The sequence below is a fragment of the Podarcis cretensis genome, assembly GCF_951804945.1.
Source record: "Podarcis cretensis genome assembly, chromosome: 4".
In the NCBI taxonomy this organism is placed as follows: domain Eukaryota; kingdom Metazoa; phylum Chordata; class Lepidosauria; order Squamata; family Lacertidae; genus Podarcis; species Podarcis cretensis.
Genome location: NC_137173.1, coordinates 20,048,773 through 20,067,514, shown reverse-complemented (window position 1 = coordinate 20,067,514; position 18,742 = coordinate 20,048,773). Strand labels below are relative to the sequence as shown.

The following is an 18,742-nucleotide window of genomic DNA, read 5'->3' as shown; positions in this document are numbered from 1 at the left end:
CTCCCAATTACAGCCCAGGAAGTGAAGCCCTCAGACTGCCAGCCAAGTACATCTGTGCCAGCTCTGGACTTCTTGCCAGGCCAGCAATGACACCTCTGCTCCTGGGAGAGCTGCAGGTGAAGGAAGATAGTCAGGGGTCCAGGTGGGGGTCTGGTGTGTGTGGCATCATCAGGGGCAGACAGCGTTCTTGGGGGGCTGGGTGTTTTTGGTGCTGAAAGTCTACACAGGGTTCCACTCCACTTCTTTGGCTAAGGTCCTCCTGGAGTTATTGTTGGTTTCTCAGCCTTGGGTCTCCAGATGTTGTTGGACTACAACTCCCATCATCTCTGAGCTCTGGCCTTGCTAGCTAGGGATGATGGGAGTTGTAGTCCAACAACATCTGGGGCCCCAAGGTTGAGAAAGGCTGGTCTAGACTCTGTCTGAGGCAGAGGGTAAGGGAAGCAGTTTTCCCATGATTCACTCCTGTCACACACAAGTGCCACAGCCTGGCCCTCTCCTGGGTTGCTGTGTATATATAAAAAATAAATTTTGATGATATGCAAAGTAACAGAGTAGCTTGCAGCTAGGAAGCTAAATAACTCTTCTAGGTGATTGATAGCTTCTTTGTAAAGACAATGTCCAATTCAAAAGAACTTTACTTTCATAAACATATAACTGAGAATATATTTACAATCACATGCTTAGTCAAACAAGGGTATGTTCTCACTTGAATTGTAGATGGAAGTCTTTGATGTTTCTTACGAAAGGTTTTTACTTTCAACTCAACAGTATTCTCTTTGTTCCTTACATGAAGTTCCTGCACGGGTTTCTCCCTATTAATGTTTAGGGATCTTCCTCTGTTTGTTTCACTTCAGATGTATCTCAGAGACATACACTATCCACAGCAGATTCCTGAGAAGTTTCTTTCAGCAGCCATTCTCCCTCACACACAGAGAGAAAACAGAGAGAGAAGTTAAAAACGACAGTTATTGGAATAACAGTTACAACAGAATGGAATGCCTCTCTCATGTGACTCACAGTCAGCCAATCACTTGAGAGCTACGGCCAAAGGAAATCCCCCATGTTAAAAGTACACAGTAATCTAACATAAGTAAACATTCCCTTTTCAGGAATTTAAACCATTATCCTTAACGTGAGTTGGAGAGGGATGCCCTGTAAGTGGACCAACTGCCTGACCACGCTGTGGTCATTGAAACATAGGAAACTGCTTTTATACAAAGTCAAAACTCTGGCTCATCTAAATCAGTATTGTCCATGCTGGTTGGCAGCAGGTCTCCATGCTTACAGACAGAAGTCTTTGCCAGCCATCCCTGAAGATGCCAGAGATTGCATTTAGGGACTCTTGTACGGGACTCATGTGCTTTACCTGTCAGTTATGCCCCTTCCCCAGCTGTGTTTCTTCAATCTGTGGTTCCCACCTCGAAGGTGGCAGCAACCGTTTTGCCATAGCATCACCTGGCATTTCTATTCCTCTGTCCCCTGCACTGCTGTAATCCTGAAGTCCCTGGGCAATTTGAGCAACATACAGGGTGTATGGAAGTACAGAAAACTGCAGAAGGCTAATTAGAAATAGCATTAAGGGGTAATTATTTTATGCAAAGCATTCTCTCCTGTTTCTTTGCTGTGCCTGACGGTTGTTTCTTTTCTATAGCAGCCTTCTCAAGGTAAATTTATTTTGGTGGGGGAATGATGTGATCTTTAAAATCTCTCTTTTTTATTTTTGCAGTTGGGTAGAATAATGCGCGGACCCTTTATGAAATTTGTGGCACATGCAGCCTCTTTCACCATTTTCCTTGGTTTGCTGGTCATGAATGCGGCAGACAGGTTTGATGGCACCAAACTGAAGCCCAATGAAAGCAGAACGGATGGAAAACAGCTGTTCAGGATGAAAACTTCATGCTTCTCGTGGATGGAGTTGCTGATTATCTCATGGGTAATAGGTAAAAAACATATCGCAAAGCTGTGTCTTGCAACAATAGCAGAGGACAGTGTGTCTGTTAGGACTCTTTTCTCTTATAGTGGTGAAGTACGAGACACAAAGTGAAGGGTCTTGTTGAATTCCACATTCATTCATAGGTTGTGGGTGGAAAATGCCACAGCGTTCTTCCTTCCTTTCCTCTTTGGTGCTTTTCACGAAACACATGCATTTATGTGTTAGCACACCAAACAAGGAACATTTGAGGTGCATTTTCAGAATGCTCTGATTATATCAGATGATTTACTTATTCATACAAGCAAACACATTCTGAATCAGATCTGTTAAGTCTCTGCCAATTAACCTGGTTCCAAAACCCAGCTCCTACTTTCTTGGTTATAGAGAAGACAGTTCACCCCAGAAAACACAGTTGATTGTCACATCTTAAAGCACCCAGCACCGTACAGATGACATGTTGTTATTAATTCATTTAAAATTTACATATCAGAAGCCTAGAAAAAGGGGTGCAAGTTTCAATGTGTACACATGTTACTCTTGTTATAGCTAAAAGAAAGAAAGAAAAGGAATACACCTTCTGTTTCCTTCTTCTAAGCCTTATGCAGAAAAAAGAGGTGGCATGTTACTTTGAAAGTGCCGAAAATTCAGGGAAGTGTTCTATAGAAGTGACAGCATGTTACATCAAATGAAACCAATCATTTCTGCTGCATTATCTAAAATAAGAATTAAATCTTTTAAAGCCAATTTTTAAAAAGAAAGTTGATCGTTAGCAGGCAAGACAGTAACTTGATGCTAATGAGGGTATTCAGATATTGTCAGTGAGCACTGGAGATTACTAACATGCAACATCAGAGAAATCCAAATTGGTAGGAGATAGCATTTCTGGTTGATTAGGTGTTATGTATTAGAAGCTACTATAAAATGTAATAAAAAGTTAATGAACCGAGAACTGTGAGAGACATGAAAGAGCAAGTAGATATCTGAAATCTGTATAAATTGAGAAGGAGAAATGCACACAATCACAAACATAAGATAATAATTATAACACACATTCATTCGTTTGAAATGCCATCTAAAACTCATAGCGAGCTGAAGATCTGTGCAGTACCTTTACACTTCCAGCTGCAGGAGAAGGCGGATGCAGCTCGTCCCAAATTTTTTCCAACTTTGGTTAAGATATCTTCCTCTTGCTGCCTGCTAACAGCAGGGGGTGCTTTTAGGGTACAGTTGCTCAAGGTGGCCCAGTCTTGAGTTAAATATTAAATTCAAAAGGGATCCCAACTGCATGAAACATGCACTATTCTTAAATAGTGTTGGGTGGTAGAAGAATGAGAAGCTCATTGTTCAGAGTCTGGCCTCTATGCTCAATTCTCTCTCTCTCTCTCTCTCTCTCTCTCTCTCTCTCTCTCTCTCCACACACACTAGCTCTCAGCTCATATCAGCTTCTGCTTCTGCAGCAAAGCTCTGCTCCCAAGTCACAGCAGTCAGAAATGGTGTGGTCAGTTGCTAGGCTCTAAACATCACTTCTTTATGAATTCACTACACCAGAAACCTTATTTGAATGATCATCCCTGGGGAGGCCCAGCTCACCTTGGCAAATCTAGCAGGGAGGGAGGTTGTGACATGCTCTGCCATTCCAGGATTGCTAGCAAACTGGCCTCTCTCACCAGTGTTTGCTATAGAAGGGGTACTGATAAAAGCTGTTGGTGTATGAAAACCCATAGCTGCCACATACATCTGCTGCGCTGGTAAATTCAAAGCTAGAGTGCCGATATCCAGCTTGTAATTTGACAACTCTCCACAAAGCCAATTGCCACCCCTCCCATTTTTACATAATGAATAGGGAATCTGAATAGAATTTGTTGGTATCCGTCTTGAGAGACAGTGGAACGAACCTCGGGGGGGTGGGGGGTGAAGTCAAAGAGCTGCAGGATCACAGTGCCTGCTGTGGCTGCAGCATCCGGGAACTCATAACTGCTGCCTCCTGCGTTGTTTTTACTGCGTTAGCAGCTCTGAACTGGCCTCCCTGCGCAGAAGCCTAGGCAGTGTGTATGGAAGTCCTGGGCTGCCCAGATGACAACACCCCACTCTTCAGCCTTGCTAATGTGGTCCAAAGGAAAGGAGAGCAATATGTTTGGTACCAGCTTAGCTGCAGGAGTTGCCGGAAGGAGGCATACAAGGCACCACCCAACCATCTTAGGGACTCCACCCAAGATTTGCGTAGGGTTTAGTCCATAGGCTTTTCTTCTCCCGATGATGTCCCACAAAGCAATGGGTGGAATATTTCTTGTATAAATAAAATAAGAACTTGGCTTTCATTTTTTAAAGCAGGTATCTCTACTTCTCAAGACACGGAACTCAAACAGATATATTTTACATTTTTCTATGACATTTTGTGGAAAGCTAATGCTGTGTGTGTTCTCTTCTTTCCTCCTCTAGGTATGATATGGTCCGAGTGTAAAGAGATTTGGTCCCAAGGTCCCAAGGAATACCTGTTTGAGTTGTGGAATATGCTGGATTTCGGGATGCTAGCTATTTTTGCAGCTTCGTTCATTGCAAGGTTCATGGCATTTTGGCATGCTTCCAGAGCCCAGAGCATAGTCGATGCAGGTGTGGATATGAAGAACTTGAAAACGGTGACATTGCCTCCCAGTATAAAATACTACACTTTGGGTGAGTTTATGAACCATTGAGATTTGTGTTGGCTGAGCAAAGGAGAACTGTTCCAGTTTGGGTTCTACTCTCCTGATCAGGAGAAAACTGGCTTGCTCCATCTTCCATGTGACAGGCCTTGAGATATTTGAAGATGGCTGTCATATCTCCTCTCACGTCTCCTCTTATCCAAGCAAAACATACCCAACCCCCTCAACAATTCCTCATAAGCCTTGGGTTCCAGACCCTTGATCATCTTGATCACCCTCTTCTGCACATGTTCCAACTCGTCAATATCCTTCTGAAATCGTGGCACCCAGAACTGGACACAGAACTCTAGGTGTTATCTGACCAGGGCAGAATAGAGTGGTACTATTACTTCCCTTGATTACTTCCCTGGACTTCTGTTGATGCAGCCAAGAATAGTGTTACCTCTTTTTGCTACTTCAGCACACCGTTGACTCTAATAATAATAATAATAATAATTTATTTATACCCCGCCCATCTGGCTGGGCTTCCCCAGCCACTCTGGGCGGCTTCCAAAAAAATATTAAAATACTATAATACATCAAACATTAAAAGCTTCCCTAAACAGGGCTGCCTTCAGATGTCTTCTAAAAGTCTGGTAGTTGTTGTTCTCTCTGACATCTGGTGGGAGGGCCTTCCACAGGGAAGGCGCCACTACCGAGAAGGCCCTCTGCCTGGTTCCCTGTAACTTGGCTTCTCACTAGTGAGGGAACCGCCAGAAGGTCCTTGGTGCTGGACCTCAGTGTCCGGGTAGAACATGTTAAGTTTGTTGTCTACTAAGACCCCCATGATCCTTTTCACATGTAAGGCCATTGTGGGATAAAATGTTTTCATCTAGAGCTTATAATACAATAGTCTTTTTTTCTCCTAAGGGACCTCTCACATGGTTGAGCCTTATAGGCTTTCCACCATGAGTTCTTGTCTGCATATAATCTGCCTGGGGAATTCATTACTACTGAGCTGCATGTCCTTCTTTTCACAACCCATGCAAGTGGTGGAGATTTTCAGTTACTTTCAGTGAGCTTACAACTCCTGCCTGGCAAGGCAGCAGCGGGTTTCATATTCATTTTCTTTCCTAATATATCCTATAAAAATAATTTTCTTCTGCTTGAAGAAAATGCCCCGATGGGAATGACGCAATCCTTTGGATGGCTTTATGGACTGATGTAGTTGTGATGTGTTCAGGGACGCGGGTGGCACTTCAGGGACGCGGGTGGCGCTTCAGGGACGCGGGTGGCGCTGTGGGTAAAAGCCTCAGCGCCTAGGGCTTGCCGATCAAAAGGTCAGCAGTTCGAATCCCCGCGGCGGGGTGCGCTCCCGCTGCTCGGTCCCAGCGCCTGCCAACCTAGCAGTTCGAAAGCACCCCCGGGTGCAAGTAGATAAATAGGGACCGCTTACTGGCGGGAAGGTAAACGGCGTTTCCGTGTGCGGCTCTGGCTCGCCAGAGCAGCGATGTCACGCTGGCCACGTGACCCGGAAGTGTCTCCGGACAGCGCTGGCCCTCGGCCTCTTGAGTGAGATGGGCGCACAACCCCAGAGTCTGTCAAGACTGGCCCATAAGGGCAGGGGTACCTTTACCTTTACCTTTAGTTGTGATGTTATATAGCTATATATAAACACATCAGTTTTTTATGTTTACAACATCATTATTACTATTTTTATTAATAAATACTTTTAAAATTATTTAGCTTATTTTTTATCCTTAAACCATTTGATTTCCTTATATTGTGAACCCTTTTGGGAACATAACTATTAATATGTAGAAAGAGTGCTGTAAGTTGCTCTGGGCTTATAGAGCAGGTTGTAATTCAAATGAAGAAACTGGAACGTTCATTTTTAGCTGCAGTTTATACACCCCCCCCTTACTGTATAACTAGTTTCTTCACGTAAAATTGAGAGGTTATGAACAATCAGGAGTTGTTACAGTGAGATAAAGTGATGTGTGCTGGACAGAAAAGCAATAGCCAGTGCAGTCCTCTGCATGTCTACTCAGAAGTAAGCCTCACAGAGCTCAGCAGGACTTTCTCTCAGATAAGCATGTACAGTGGTACCTCGGGTTAAGTACTTAATTCGTTCCTGAGGTCCGTACTTAACCTGAAACTGTTCTTAACCTAAACCACCACTTTAGCTAATGGGGTCTCCTGCTGCTGCCACGCCGCCAGAGCACGATTTCTGTTCTCATCCTGAAGCAAAGTTCTTAACCTGAAGCACTATTTCTGGGTTAGCAGAGTCTGTAACCTGAAGCGTATGTAACCTGAAGCGTATATAACCTGAGTTACCACTGTATAGGATTTCAGGCTCCACCACCAGTTTCTAGGAAGCAATGGCAATTTATAACAGTGGAGGATCTGCTCTTCACTTCCTAAGCAATATAATTCTGAACCCACTGCAGTTGCAATGGATGAGTTTGAGAGCTGTTAGGTTTTTAGTTTCATTGGAGGTTTTTAAGCAGAGGTTGAATGGCCATCTGTCATGGATGCTTCAGTTGAGATTCCTGCATTACAGGGGGCCTGACCAGATGACTCTCGGGGTCCTTCCCTATTCTACAGTTCTATGATTCTATCTTTCACAATGCAGTTTGTATGTTGTTGTTGTTTTGTAATAGAGGTGACTCTCAACTTACACAGGGGTTACGTTCTAGGGGTAGCACATAAGCCAAATTTGCATATAGTCAAAACGCATTTGGTTCAATTATGAGTGGGATCCCCAAAGTCTTGTTTCCTAGATGACCACCCCCTTTCCACTCCCTTTCTATTTATTTATTCTTATTTTGCCAAGTTACCTGCATTTCAAAGTGAAGAAAGAATGATTAATAAAAAGATAACTGTGAACAGAATTGTTCATTTGTTTATTTCGCCTCTTTCCTTTTTTTATATTACTCTTAATGTAAAGCCAGATAACTGCATAGTCATAAAATTAAATGAAACAACATTTAAAAAAAAAAAAAATAAGAAGAAGAACAAGACACTGAAATGTCAAAAACCAGAGGGGAAAATACAGCTGTATGCAAAACCATTACTAGGAGTGAGCCTGGGCAATTATGTATCAATACATTGTCCAGGACCGATTTGAAGGCCAGAGCATGATGGCGCCTTCTCCTGAGTCTTGTTTTTCCCTCGGTGCGCCAGGCACTAACAGCAGAGGGACTCCCTCTAGCACCCAGCTCATGGAGGAATGAGCTGGCATTCACCCTAGCCAGGGTGAATCCACTGCCGCTCCCACTGAGGGAGCTGAGGAGATTTCACCCCAGTGCCTCACAGGACCAGGCCCGGTGCAGTTTGTTCCTCCCCCCGCTTTTCAACATCGCAATGTGTCACTATATTTCAATATTTGACTGGTGATACATTGCAATGTTGAAAAGCTGGTATTGCCCAACCCTAACTAGGGGCTGCAGTTCATACATTAATAGCCACAGAAACGGCATGTGGGTAATGTCACAAATTTGCCTGAAAAGCAGCAGCCATATTGTTGTTGTCTCTTTGTGTTGACATCCCTCTGAATGGTGCTTCTCTCTCTTGTTCACAAGCGCCTTACTTCTGATCGCAAGGGGATGCACAGCAAGATCTCCAGACATTGGCTTAACGTTTGGGCAGCTAAATATGGAACATATATCAAAACATTAAACAGATGTTCTTGTGGGTTTTCTTTTGTTGTTTTTTTACAGCAAGAATAGACTGGGATCCATCCGACCCTCAGATCATATCTGAAGGCCTGTATGCAATTGCTGTGGTCTTAAGCTTCTCAAGAATCGCCTATATTCTGCCCGCCAATGAAAGCTTTGGACCTCTCCAGATATCGCTTGGCAGAACTGTGAAAGACATATTCAAGTTCATGGTCATATTTATCATGGTTTTTGTGGCTTTCATGATAGGAATGTTTAATCTCTACTCTTACTACCTGGGGGCAAAGCAAAACGAAGCCTTCACTACGTAAGTAAATGTTGAAATCTGCTTTTGCTGTAGTAAGTGTAGATGATTTTGATGGAAGGCAATCAGTCGGATTTAAACGCTTTCGCTGTTGTAATGTTAAGTATCCAAACTATGGCCATGGTTAGCTATGGTCTGCAATTCCTAAATATTGATTTGCCAACCATGTTTCCTAAGCTAGCAGTAGTGATGCATCTAAATGGCAAGCACATTTACTATAAAGTAATTCTAAAGGCACTTCCATGTTAATGGATTCATGGTGATTGGTGCATTCAATGAAAGTGCTGGTTACCCCTTTGGGGCAATCCTTCAATTTCTACTAGTTCAGACGGACTACCAGGATCAGTTCAGATGTCACCCCCAAAAGCAGCAGCTATGGTAGCTCTGAACAGCCGCAACAACCAGCAGATAGAAGCACCTGCTTTGCATTATAGATTAGGTCCTCTTTTATATTATTTAGTTTGCATAAATACATAATGCACTCCTCCTATGCGAGATGTACTAGGACAAGGTCTGTTTGTGCATAACAAGAGTGTGATGTAGACATCTTTAGTCAGTGCTGCATAGTTTAGTTGCTAGTGTCCATATATGTCACTAGGTCCATTAAAATTTAAATTATGCTTGTGCATGCTAAAGTATCTATCAACTGCAGCTACTTCCATTGCACGTTCTCCCCGATGGTTTTTGTGCAAAAGCAGAGGTTGATCATGCCTGATTGAACATTTAAAATGTGGACATTTTTAACATTATCATGACATACCTGATTTTCCTGCACCATTAACATGTGCAGAGGAGGGCAACCAAGATGATCAAGGGTCTAGTAACCAAGCCTTATGAGGAATGGTTGATGGAGCTCGTGTGTTTAGCCAGGAAAAGAGGAGAGTGAGAGGAGATATGATAGCCATCTTCAAGGGCTATCACATGGATGTTGGAGCAAACTTCTTTTCTCTTGCTCCGGAGGGTAGGATCCATACCAATGGATAACATCAGGAAGAATCTTCTGACAGTAAGAGCTGTTTGACAGTGGAACACTCTTCCTCTGGAGGCTGTGGACTCTCCTTCCTTGGAGGTTTTTAAGCAGAGGTTGGAAGGTCATCTGTCATGGATGCTTTAGCTGAGATTCCTGCATTGCAAGGGGTTGGACTAGATGACCCTCGAGGGTCCTTCCAACTTTGATTCTATGATCATGAATTGGAGGCAGGTTGGTGCCGACATAGGGCTTGTTCCATGCCTAGAAAGCATGGGTCTGAGGTTTTCCGCTTCTCTTGCGCTTTCTAGGCCTGGGTCTGAGTGGTTTTGCCCTTGCCCTGCCTCCTTCTCCAGGAAAACATGGTCTTAAGCGATATATCAGAGCAAACAGCAATCTGGAGAAAATCCGATTGATGTTTGCTCTGATTCAGCAGTAATAGGGGGGAAAGTGGGGCAAGGGCAAGCCTGGATGGTCCCATACTCAGCTTTTACAGATATTTTACTCCACTGTATGTTCATGTTTCTGGGATTTATTTTTCTTTCTTTCAGAGTGGAAGAAAGCTTCAAGACTTTGTTCTGGGCCATATTTGGACTCTCAGAAGTGAAATCAGTTGTCATAAACTATAGGCACAAATTTATTGAGAACATTGGTTATGTCCTTTATGGGGTTTATAACGTCACCATGGTTATTGTTCTGTTGAACATGCTTATCGCGATGATCAACAGCTCATTCCAAGAGATTGAGGTAATAATGCTCTTTTGAACTACCTTTAGCTTACTCAGTCATCATTGAGTAATGATGTGGTCGGGCTCCCAGCTCCCCTCAGCCCCAGCCAGCATGGGCAGTGGTCAAAGTATATCAGGAATTATAGTCAAGTGGCATCTGGAGGGCCACTGGTATTCCATCCCTGCTTTATTAAATCAGTACAATTTTTCAGAATAAATATAAATTCATGATCAAAAAACAAACTCTCAGTAGGACTAGCACTGGTTACAACCCCGAGTTGCTTAAAAGTGCCATTATTTCAACAGGACTTGAGCTAAGCCAGTATTAATTTGTCCTACAGATTTCAATGGAACCTAAGTTCAACTACATTAGACTGCGTCCAAGTCAAATTCCTTAGAATCATGACCTGCCAGTGAGCTTCTTCCAGCCACTTAGCTGATCACAGTCAGAAATGGGCTGAACACAAGTAGAACCTCAATCCACCCGTTATCTGATCCAGGCGAGCTCTTCCTATGAAGTAGTGTTACTGTTATTTCCTGCAGTTTAGTTCAGCGCAGGAGTCTAGCTGGAGTCTGAGCATCCAGCAAAACAACTTTTGTATATCATTTCAAATGGCCACTGCTTAACTCTTTCCTCTACCTTCCAGGATGATGCTGATGTGGAATGGAAGTTTGCAAGAGCAAAACTGTGGTTCTCCTATTTTGAGGAGGGCAGAACGCTCCCAGTGCCGTTCAACCTAGTGCCTAGCCCCAAATCTCTGATTTACTTCTCGCTCAGAATAAAGAAGTGGGTTTTTAAGTTGTTGTTTTGCAATAGAAAAGGTTTCCAGGAAGACGCTGAGATGAATAAGGTAACTTCGCAATGGAGTAAACCCGCCGCATTCTGGAATTGTAAACAACTTTATGCAATGCATGACTCCATTGGAGGAGGGCAATTCGTGCCAGACCTGCACCACTAAATTAAAGGGTTGTTTTCTTTCAAGGGTTTCTGGTAGAAATTCCCTAACCTACAACGTTAATTTGATGGCTGCAATTTTAGAAACGGGCAGAGCAATCCAAATTCTGGATCTGCTATGCTGGAGGGAGTGTGGAGGTGTCCAAACGCCTAGCCCAGCCTGGCTCTGCTGGCCGCAGTGTTTCTAAATGCAGTCTTGAGTTTGCAAATGCTGCCAGGGGGGTTCTTGGTAGAGAGAAAAGCATCCTTCGTTTCTCTTGATTATAGTTTTGAAGTCTGGAGGGTGAATTGCCTCTGATTCGGTGTCCATTGTGGTGGAAATGTGGAACCTAAACCAATGGTCATATGTGCAGGAAGGAATGTCTGTGGGCTTAGCTTTGAACACACAAACAGATATCCCAGAAAGTAGCACTGCCTGCTGACTCATTTTACTAGTTATGGATTGGAATGTGTATATTACACAAGATTAAGGTAAAGGTAAAGGACCCCTGGACGGTTAAGTCCAGTCAAAGGTGACTATGGGGTTGCGGCGCTCGACTCCCTTTTAGGCCGAGGGAGCCAGCGTTTGTCCACAGGCAGCTTTCCGGGTCATGTGGCCAGCATGACTAAACCGCTACTGGCGCATGGAGGACCATGACGAGTGCCAGAGTGCATGGGAACACCATTTACCTTCCCGCCGCTGCGGTACCTATTTATCTACTTGCACTGGCATGCTTTTGAACTGCTAGGTTGGCAGGACCCTGGGACAGAGCAACGGGAGCTCACCCCGTCGCAGGGATTTCAAACCACCGACCTTCCAATCGGCAAGCCCAAGGGGCTCAGTGGTTTAGACCACAGTATTGCAGGGCTGACAGGAGATCTGCTCTTGACAACATGCATTCATATCTGTATGGACATACGCATTTAACCTCTAGATCCCTCCCCCCAACTAACTTGAAGAGGAGTTTCTGTGCAACTTTCCATCATTTCTGCTGCTAAGTGGAAAGTAAAATTATGTAGAATACTGAAGGTTCAGGGTTACTGTCCACATCAGCAGGATAGCAATTTCTGCTAAGAAAATCTTAAACCGAGTGACCAGGGCATCCTTTTTGCCCATGTTAACATATATCTATTTCATACCTGCAACTTATACAATTGGGAGGAGACTCCTAATTAGGTAGGCTGGCCATGTATGCATAACCAAAAACACAGAAATAAGAAGGTGGTATCAGTTTGCGTAAAATTTGCGTTTGCTAATTTATGTGTATACATGCAATTTTGGAAATAATGACTATAAGGGAAACAGAATGCAAAACAGATCACCATAGATGTTCTGATGGTTCTTCATCTTTGACACAGAATTGAGGTGGACAGCCCTTCAGCTAGATGACTGCCCCCTGACAGCTCTTCCAAAAGAGGACTCTGTAATGTTGGGACACACGCCTACCCTATAAATAGCTGTAGTAAAAGGACATTCTGTAAGCAGGAAAATCTTTGGGCAGTGCATCACTGTCAAACTCTGTAGTCTATAGTCGAATTTGACTGGACTTAACCATCCAGGGGGCGTAGGGTTGAATCCCCCTAAGTCATTGCATGAGCAGAAAAACACCTGCAAACTTATGCAAGTGCAGTGGAACTTCTGCTACCACCACCAACACCATCAGCACTTCCCCCAAATGTGCTCCAGAGACTTAGGGGAACTCCTGTAGCAGATTTGTAGGTTGCACAGGAGGAAGAGATGGAGAGGAAGTTCTGTTGCGCTCATGAAAGCCATTCTGTTCATGCATACAACCCAAAGTAATAGAGAAGGGCAGGGGATGAGAACCAGAGGAAGATAAGCTCCATAAACCAGAACTAGGAAGATAAGCTCCCCCCCCCCCGCCTCACCTTTTCAGGAAAAAAGGCTAAAGTTAGGATGTGTAGATGTTCTAATAAGAGCTCAGCCTGAGTGTTTCTGCATCTTCACAGAGAATGTTTATCAGCTCCCCAAATCCGATGATTCACTCCTGCGGGTAAAATGAATGGCTATTACTTACCCATCCAATTCTGCTGATATAAACCTTCATGGCAGCCTTCCAGCTCCTGTGAGAGAATAAAAGGCTTCTTTAGAAACTGAGCATCGCTTGCCACCAAGCGGTCACATTCTGAAATGCAACATAACGTTACCTTGGTATGGCTTGCTTACACAACTGAAATCCAGGAATCGGTCCAGACATTGCTGTAACAAGTCTTAACCGGTCCAAGCAAATGTTTTGTGAGAACTGTCTGCTCATGTTAGTAGTGTAATTAAAAAGAAGATTTCTCACAATTAGAAGAAATGAATTCTTGCATATGGCCCCACAGGCACTTGGCTTCCTGAAAGCTGCACTGCAAAAATCTCAAGGCAGCCTTGTAAATAAACCCACAAAAGTTGCTAGCCCTCAAAAAACATTTTACTAGGTAACTTTGCTCCAAGGGATCTGTGCTTTTGGGAATGCTGCAGAAGAAAGGATGCCCCAGCCCTCTATGACCTGCATGATTCCATCTTCATTGTAGGCTACTTATAAAATTTAAAAGCTTTCTTCCAGTGAATTGGTGGCGAAGGGGTTGAGCAATCCTTTCCCTTCCCCCTTAACCAGTCCTTTGGATTTTCATGTTGGTCTTGGAGCAATGGGGTTTCTGTAATGCCTGCTGCTGAAGCACGCAGTTGGGCCCCATTCACACCACGCATTTAAATCACTATGATGCCACTCAGGGCTTCCTCAAAAGAATTATGGGGGCTGTAGTTCCCTGTGGAGATGGATTGGTTGTTTAAACCACTCTGGAAATCGTAGCTCTGTGAGGAGAACAACTCTCAGCACCTTTAACAAACCATAGCTCCCAGAATTCTTTGGGGCAAGCCGTGATTGTTTATAGTGAATGGTGTGACTGTGGCCTTAAAAATTCATTGAAGACATTCATTTCTTCAGCAAACATTTACATTCATTTTTCGCCAGCAGCTTCCCCCATTAAGAGTTATTTTATCCAAAATATCTCCAAATCCTCCCTCTTGTGCATAGGAGCGATGCTTAAGGAGTACAGTATTCTAATGAAATATGTGGTAAGACGGGAAAGGGGGAAGAAGAGATTTATTAAAAAATCCTCACTTAGTACCTATTTCTTTCTGTTTTTCAGCTAGGTCAAAGTAAGGAATCAAGTATAAGAAGCTCAGATGACCTCAACTTAAACAGCTTAAGGAACCCTCAAAGAAAGTATCAGGTAGGATCTAGATGCTAATAGAGTACAGTAACTGTGAAGAACTTGACAGCCAAACAGAGAAGGATTATCCATAGCCCTCCTCTTCCTCTCTCTCTCGCTCAAGCCTTTTGCTTGTTCAGCATCCAACCATTCTGCTCCCTCCTTTCATCCTCTGACCTATCTCCTGTCTCTCACCACCACACCCCTGGCTCTGAGCCTTCCTCTTCATGGGTATGTAAAATGAGAGTCATCCTAGAGATCCCCCACAGAAGTCAGCAAATGTGTCCTCTTCTTTGCTTTTCAAAATACGGCAACATTATGGGTCTATGTCAGACACAACTGTGCCTCCCCCCATGTGCCGCTACTGCTGTCTACGATCAGGATGCGCAAGCCAATACTGTATCTGAAAGGCTTTTCTGCTTCTCTTTCCCAGAAAATTATGAAACGTCTTATCAAGCGATACGTACTGAAAGCTCAGGTGGACAAAGAAAGTGACGAAGTCAATGAAGGTAGGCTTCCAAAATGGATGTCGTTTGGAATATCGGGTAGCAGAATTAAAAGGCTAGCAAACGTTGTTGGGTTCACCCATCCCATACTTAAATGGCACCTTTGCTACAATGCTTCTGTTTTGATTTGCAGCATACCCTAGCATAATAGCTGCCGTGCCTTCTGGGTTATAACTCTCCCAAGAACAAAATATATATATAATCATTGGCGTCCTGAGGGGGAGCTAGAGGTAATGGTGGCAGAACCCTGTTTGAGGCCAGCCAGTTCCCTATGCTCCAGGGGGTTGTAAGGTTTTATTTGCCGGACCAAATGAGCCTTTGGGTCTGATTCATCAGGGCTTTTCGTAATGTTGTCCCCCTCCCCCTCCCCGGTTTCTCCTTTTTCTTCTCGTAAGCCCTTGATCTTCTCTCTCCCTCTCTTATAGGTGAGCTGAAAGAAATTAAACAGGACATCTCAAGCCTCCGTTATGAGCTCCTTGAAGAAAAATCACAGAACACAGAAGACCTGGCAGAACTCATCCGGAAACTTGGGGAGAAACTGTGTATTGAGCCAAAACAGGAACAAAGGACTTCTCTCTGAAAAAGAAAGGGGGGGGGGGACACTCCTCCTCCAAGCTGGCAGTCTAGTGAAAGCCATATCAGTTCTATCTACACCCCCTCCCCCTGCAATTCTTCTTCAATCATAATTGACACTTTTGCAGCAGTAGTAGATACATCTTGACCATTCTTTTTCTTTTTGGTTAACTGGGGAAAACCGGCATTTTGAGCAGATGTTATTTAACCCCATCCACGGAGGCCAACTCAACCATTGAAAGGAAAAGACATAAAATATGGTTTGAGAAGCCGCACAATTAAAGACTTTAATTACTGGTTCTACTGGTGCCAGGGAGCAATCTTGTTCTCTCACTCTCTTTCACACTCCCACTAACGTGCACACATATTTTGACACTTCAGACGTATGCACACTTAGAAGTAAATTCCACTGAGATGAATGAGGTTTACAAATTAAGCATTTAGGAATAAGGTTCTGATCACTTTCTTTTTTTAAAAAAATAAATGAACTGGTCTTTCTTTAAATAAACAAAAACAAAAATACAATTACATTGCTTTAATTAAAGTGAAAAGAAATAATTTCTGTTCCATTAACTAAGCACTTGGGACGGACAAGAGGAAGGCTCAATAGAACACATCCGAAAGCCATGATGTTACCGTGACATTACAGTGTTTTCTTCAAATCCCTCCATTGCAAGAAGGCGTTCTGGAACATTTCTTTGGGATGCATCTACAGTACAAACCTGTATTGGCTTAAACGCTGAGGGTTTCTCCAAAGAATCCTAGGTGAGGGTGCTAAGATCAGTAGTCCTCTTCAGAGAACTACAATCCCCAGCAAACGTTGGGGAGAAATGTTAAAATGCTTTAAGTCTCTATTGCAGATATGTCCAAGGACCAAGGTGCCAGGAGTCTTGATAATCCATCTCACGAAAGGCGTTCCACTGCCAAGCAGCAATTCCTACTATCTGCCTTGTCAACATTTAGAATTTTTCCTTGGCGAATGTTTATATGTTGAGATATATAATATGAGTTGCATCGGACTAAGTCATAGAGTTGATACACCACAATCAGTGGTCATTTATTTCAGTGGGTCTACTCTGAAAAAAAAATCAGTCCATTTGTTTCATTGGGTTTACTCTGAGAATAATGCAATGGGATGCAACCCAATATATTTAAAGCTCTTGTGTCTAGGAGCAAATGACTGGAACCATAAGTGTTCTTAGGGAGGTACACTGTATGCCTGGTCGATGACTGCCTTACTCCCTTCTTGGCCCTGATCCGTTGTGCAGCCCTATGATAAATAACTGAAACAAAAAGCCAGCCCTACCTTGTCTCATTTCACATGTTTGTATTGCTACCGCCTTTCATCTAGTAACCTCAGCACCACTGAAAGAACCACCCACAACCAAACCTTCCATTAGTCACAGCCAGGTGTTTGATGGTGGTTGCACTTCACGTCTACACAAGTTGGATACAGATAACCCTTTTGCCCAGTGTGGCCCTTCGAGATGATGTTGGGTTCTAACTCCCATCAACCTCAGCTAGCATGTCCAGTCAGGAATGATGGGAGTTGCAGTCTAGCAATACCTGGAGGACCTTGCCCTATACCTGCATCCAAAATATGTGCAAAATTCCTGTTGTTTTTGTTTAGTCGTGTCCAACTCTTTGTGACCCCATGGACCAGAGCATGCCAGGCACTTTTTGTCCATGGAGTTTTCTTGGCAGGGATACCAGGGAGTGGCTTGCTGGTTCCTGCTCCAGGTGGATCACGTTTGGTCAAAACTCTCCACTATGACCTGTCCATCTTGGGTGGCCCTGAATGGCATAGCTCATAGCTTCTCTGAGTTATTCAAACCCCTTTGACATGGCAAGGCAGTGATCCATGAAGGAGGCAAAATTCTTACTTGGCAGATTGATCTTGGGGTTGTTTGATCATTTTAACTGGCATCCAAGCCTTGAAGGCAGGACCTCAGGCAATACCACCCACTCCTGTATCCCTGTTCTCTTATATCTGCCTAATCTGCAGATTAGTATGGGTTGACCTAATCATGCAAGTGCTCATGCAAGTCTCCTTTTAAACCAGGCACCACAAATAAAAAAGCTCTGCTTTACAATTAGTGGTATGTGGGCCAAACGGATAACAAGCACTGTCATGGATGCTTTAGCTGAGATTCCTGGATTGCAAGGGGTTGGACTAAATGACTCTCTGGTCCCTTCCATGATTCTATGAACTTTCCCCCCCTTTTCCCGTGGCACCAGGTAGATCAGTGGTGTCCAAACTTTTTTCAAAAAGGGCCAGATTTGATGAAGTGACCAAAGTTGTTGACCTTTTTTCAGGGTTGAAGTAGGATTTTACCCCAGTAAATAAAATGCCATAGGGGCCCGATTAAACCCACCAGCGGGCTGGATTAGGCCCCCAAAATGGACTTTGGATTTGCCTGAGGTAGATGATTCTCCCCAGGAACCCCTATCCAGTCTGCAAAAAAACCCCCGCTTATGTCCCGCAAGGGCATCCAGGGATATTCTCTGTTGACACAATCATCCATCCATCAGTGTAGAATCGTAGCAGTTGACCTGAGTCAATTAGCAAAAGGTGGGAATTATGGAAACGATAGACAGCAGAGAGTAGGTCTGTGGCCCCATTTGTAGTTTTGAGTAAAGGCCATAAGTCTGGGTCACTTCTTTCCCTATTCAGCCCCACAAAAAGAGAAGGCACACCCAAAACTTGCTTTTCCAAGGGATCCAGATGAAAGCTGGTTTGAGTATCATTAATCTGAGCCTTGAAAAGGGCATAGAGCTGAAAGACGAAGTGGGAAAGACTGTCACTTTTTCAACTTCCTCCTTCAGCTCTATGTACTTTTCAAGGGAGCGAAATGGTAGACACCCCCACCACCTCAAGGGGGCAATGGGGGGGGGGGTGCTCAGAGGCTTTGTAGCAGCCGGGGGAAGCCCTCAAGGGTGCTGCTGCAGCCATGAGTGCCGTGTTCGCAGTCCCTGATACAAACATTTACATATGAAGTCCAAAACATTCCCCTTTTGCTTCCAGGATGCAATGGGGAAGATGAAGAATGTTTACCTTTCTCCTTAGCGATCATCCATTTGTACAATCATCCCACTCCCATCTTGTATGAATAACCACCAACAAACAGAGTTTTAAGAAAGCAGCAGTTCTTTGGAGAAATGAAGCATTCGGTTGAACCTTCCTTGACCAGTTGCCTTCTCTGTTTAGAATACATTGTACCCACAGTATACAGGTACTGCTTCCATTTCTCTGATTTGATACTGGAGGTTTAAACAAAGA

The 18,742-nt window shown here is 43.8% G+C and overlaps 1 protein-coding gene across 1 annotated transcript in view; it reads left to right on the top strand.

Moving 5' to 3' along the window:
• The window catches only part of TRPC6 (transient receptor potential cation channel subfamily C member 6), a 71,262-nt gene extending 54,505 nt beyond the window's left edge, over positions 1–16,757 (top strand). The window contains exons 5-12 of the mRNA XM_079973543.1: positions 1,727–1,940; positions 4,373–4,606; positions 8,277–8,541; positions 10,057–10,252; positions 10,881–11,084; positions 14,321–14,404; positions 14,817–14,892; positions 15,315–16,757. Coding sequence (XP_079829669.1) covers positions 1,727–1,940; positions 4,373–4,606; positions 8,277–8,541; positions 10,057–10,252; positions 10,881–11,084; positions 14,321–14,404; positions 14,817–14,892; positions 15,315–15,469 — 1,428 coding nt within the window. The 3' untranslated portion in view covers positions 15,470–16,757. The remainder of the gene's footprint in view (positions 1–1,726; positions 1,941–4,372; positions 4,607–8,276; positions 8,542–10,056; positions 10,253–10,880; positions 11,085–14,320; positions 14,405–14,816; positions 14,893–15,314) is intronic.
• The last annotated feature ends 1,985 nt before the right edge of the window (positions 16,758–18,742 follow it).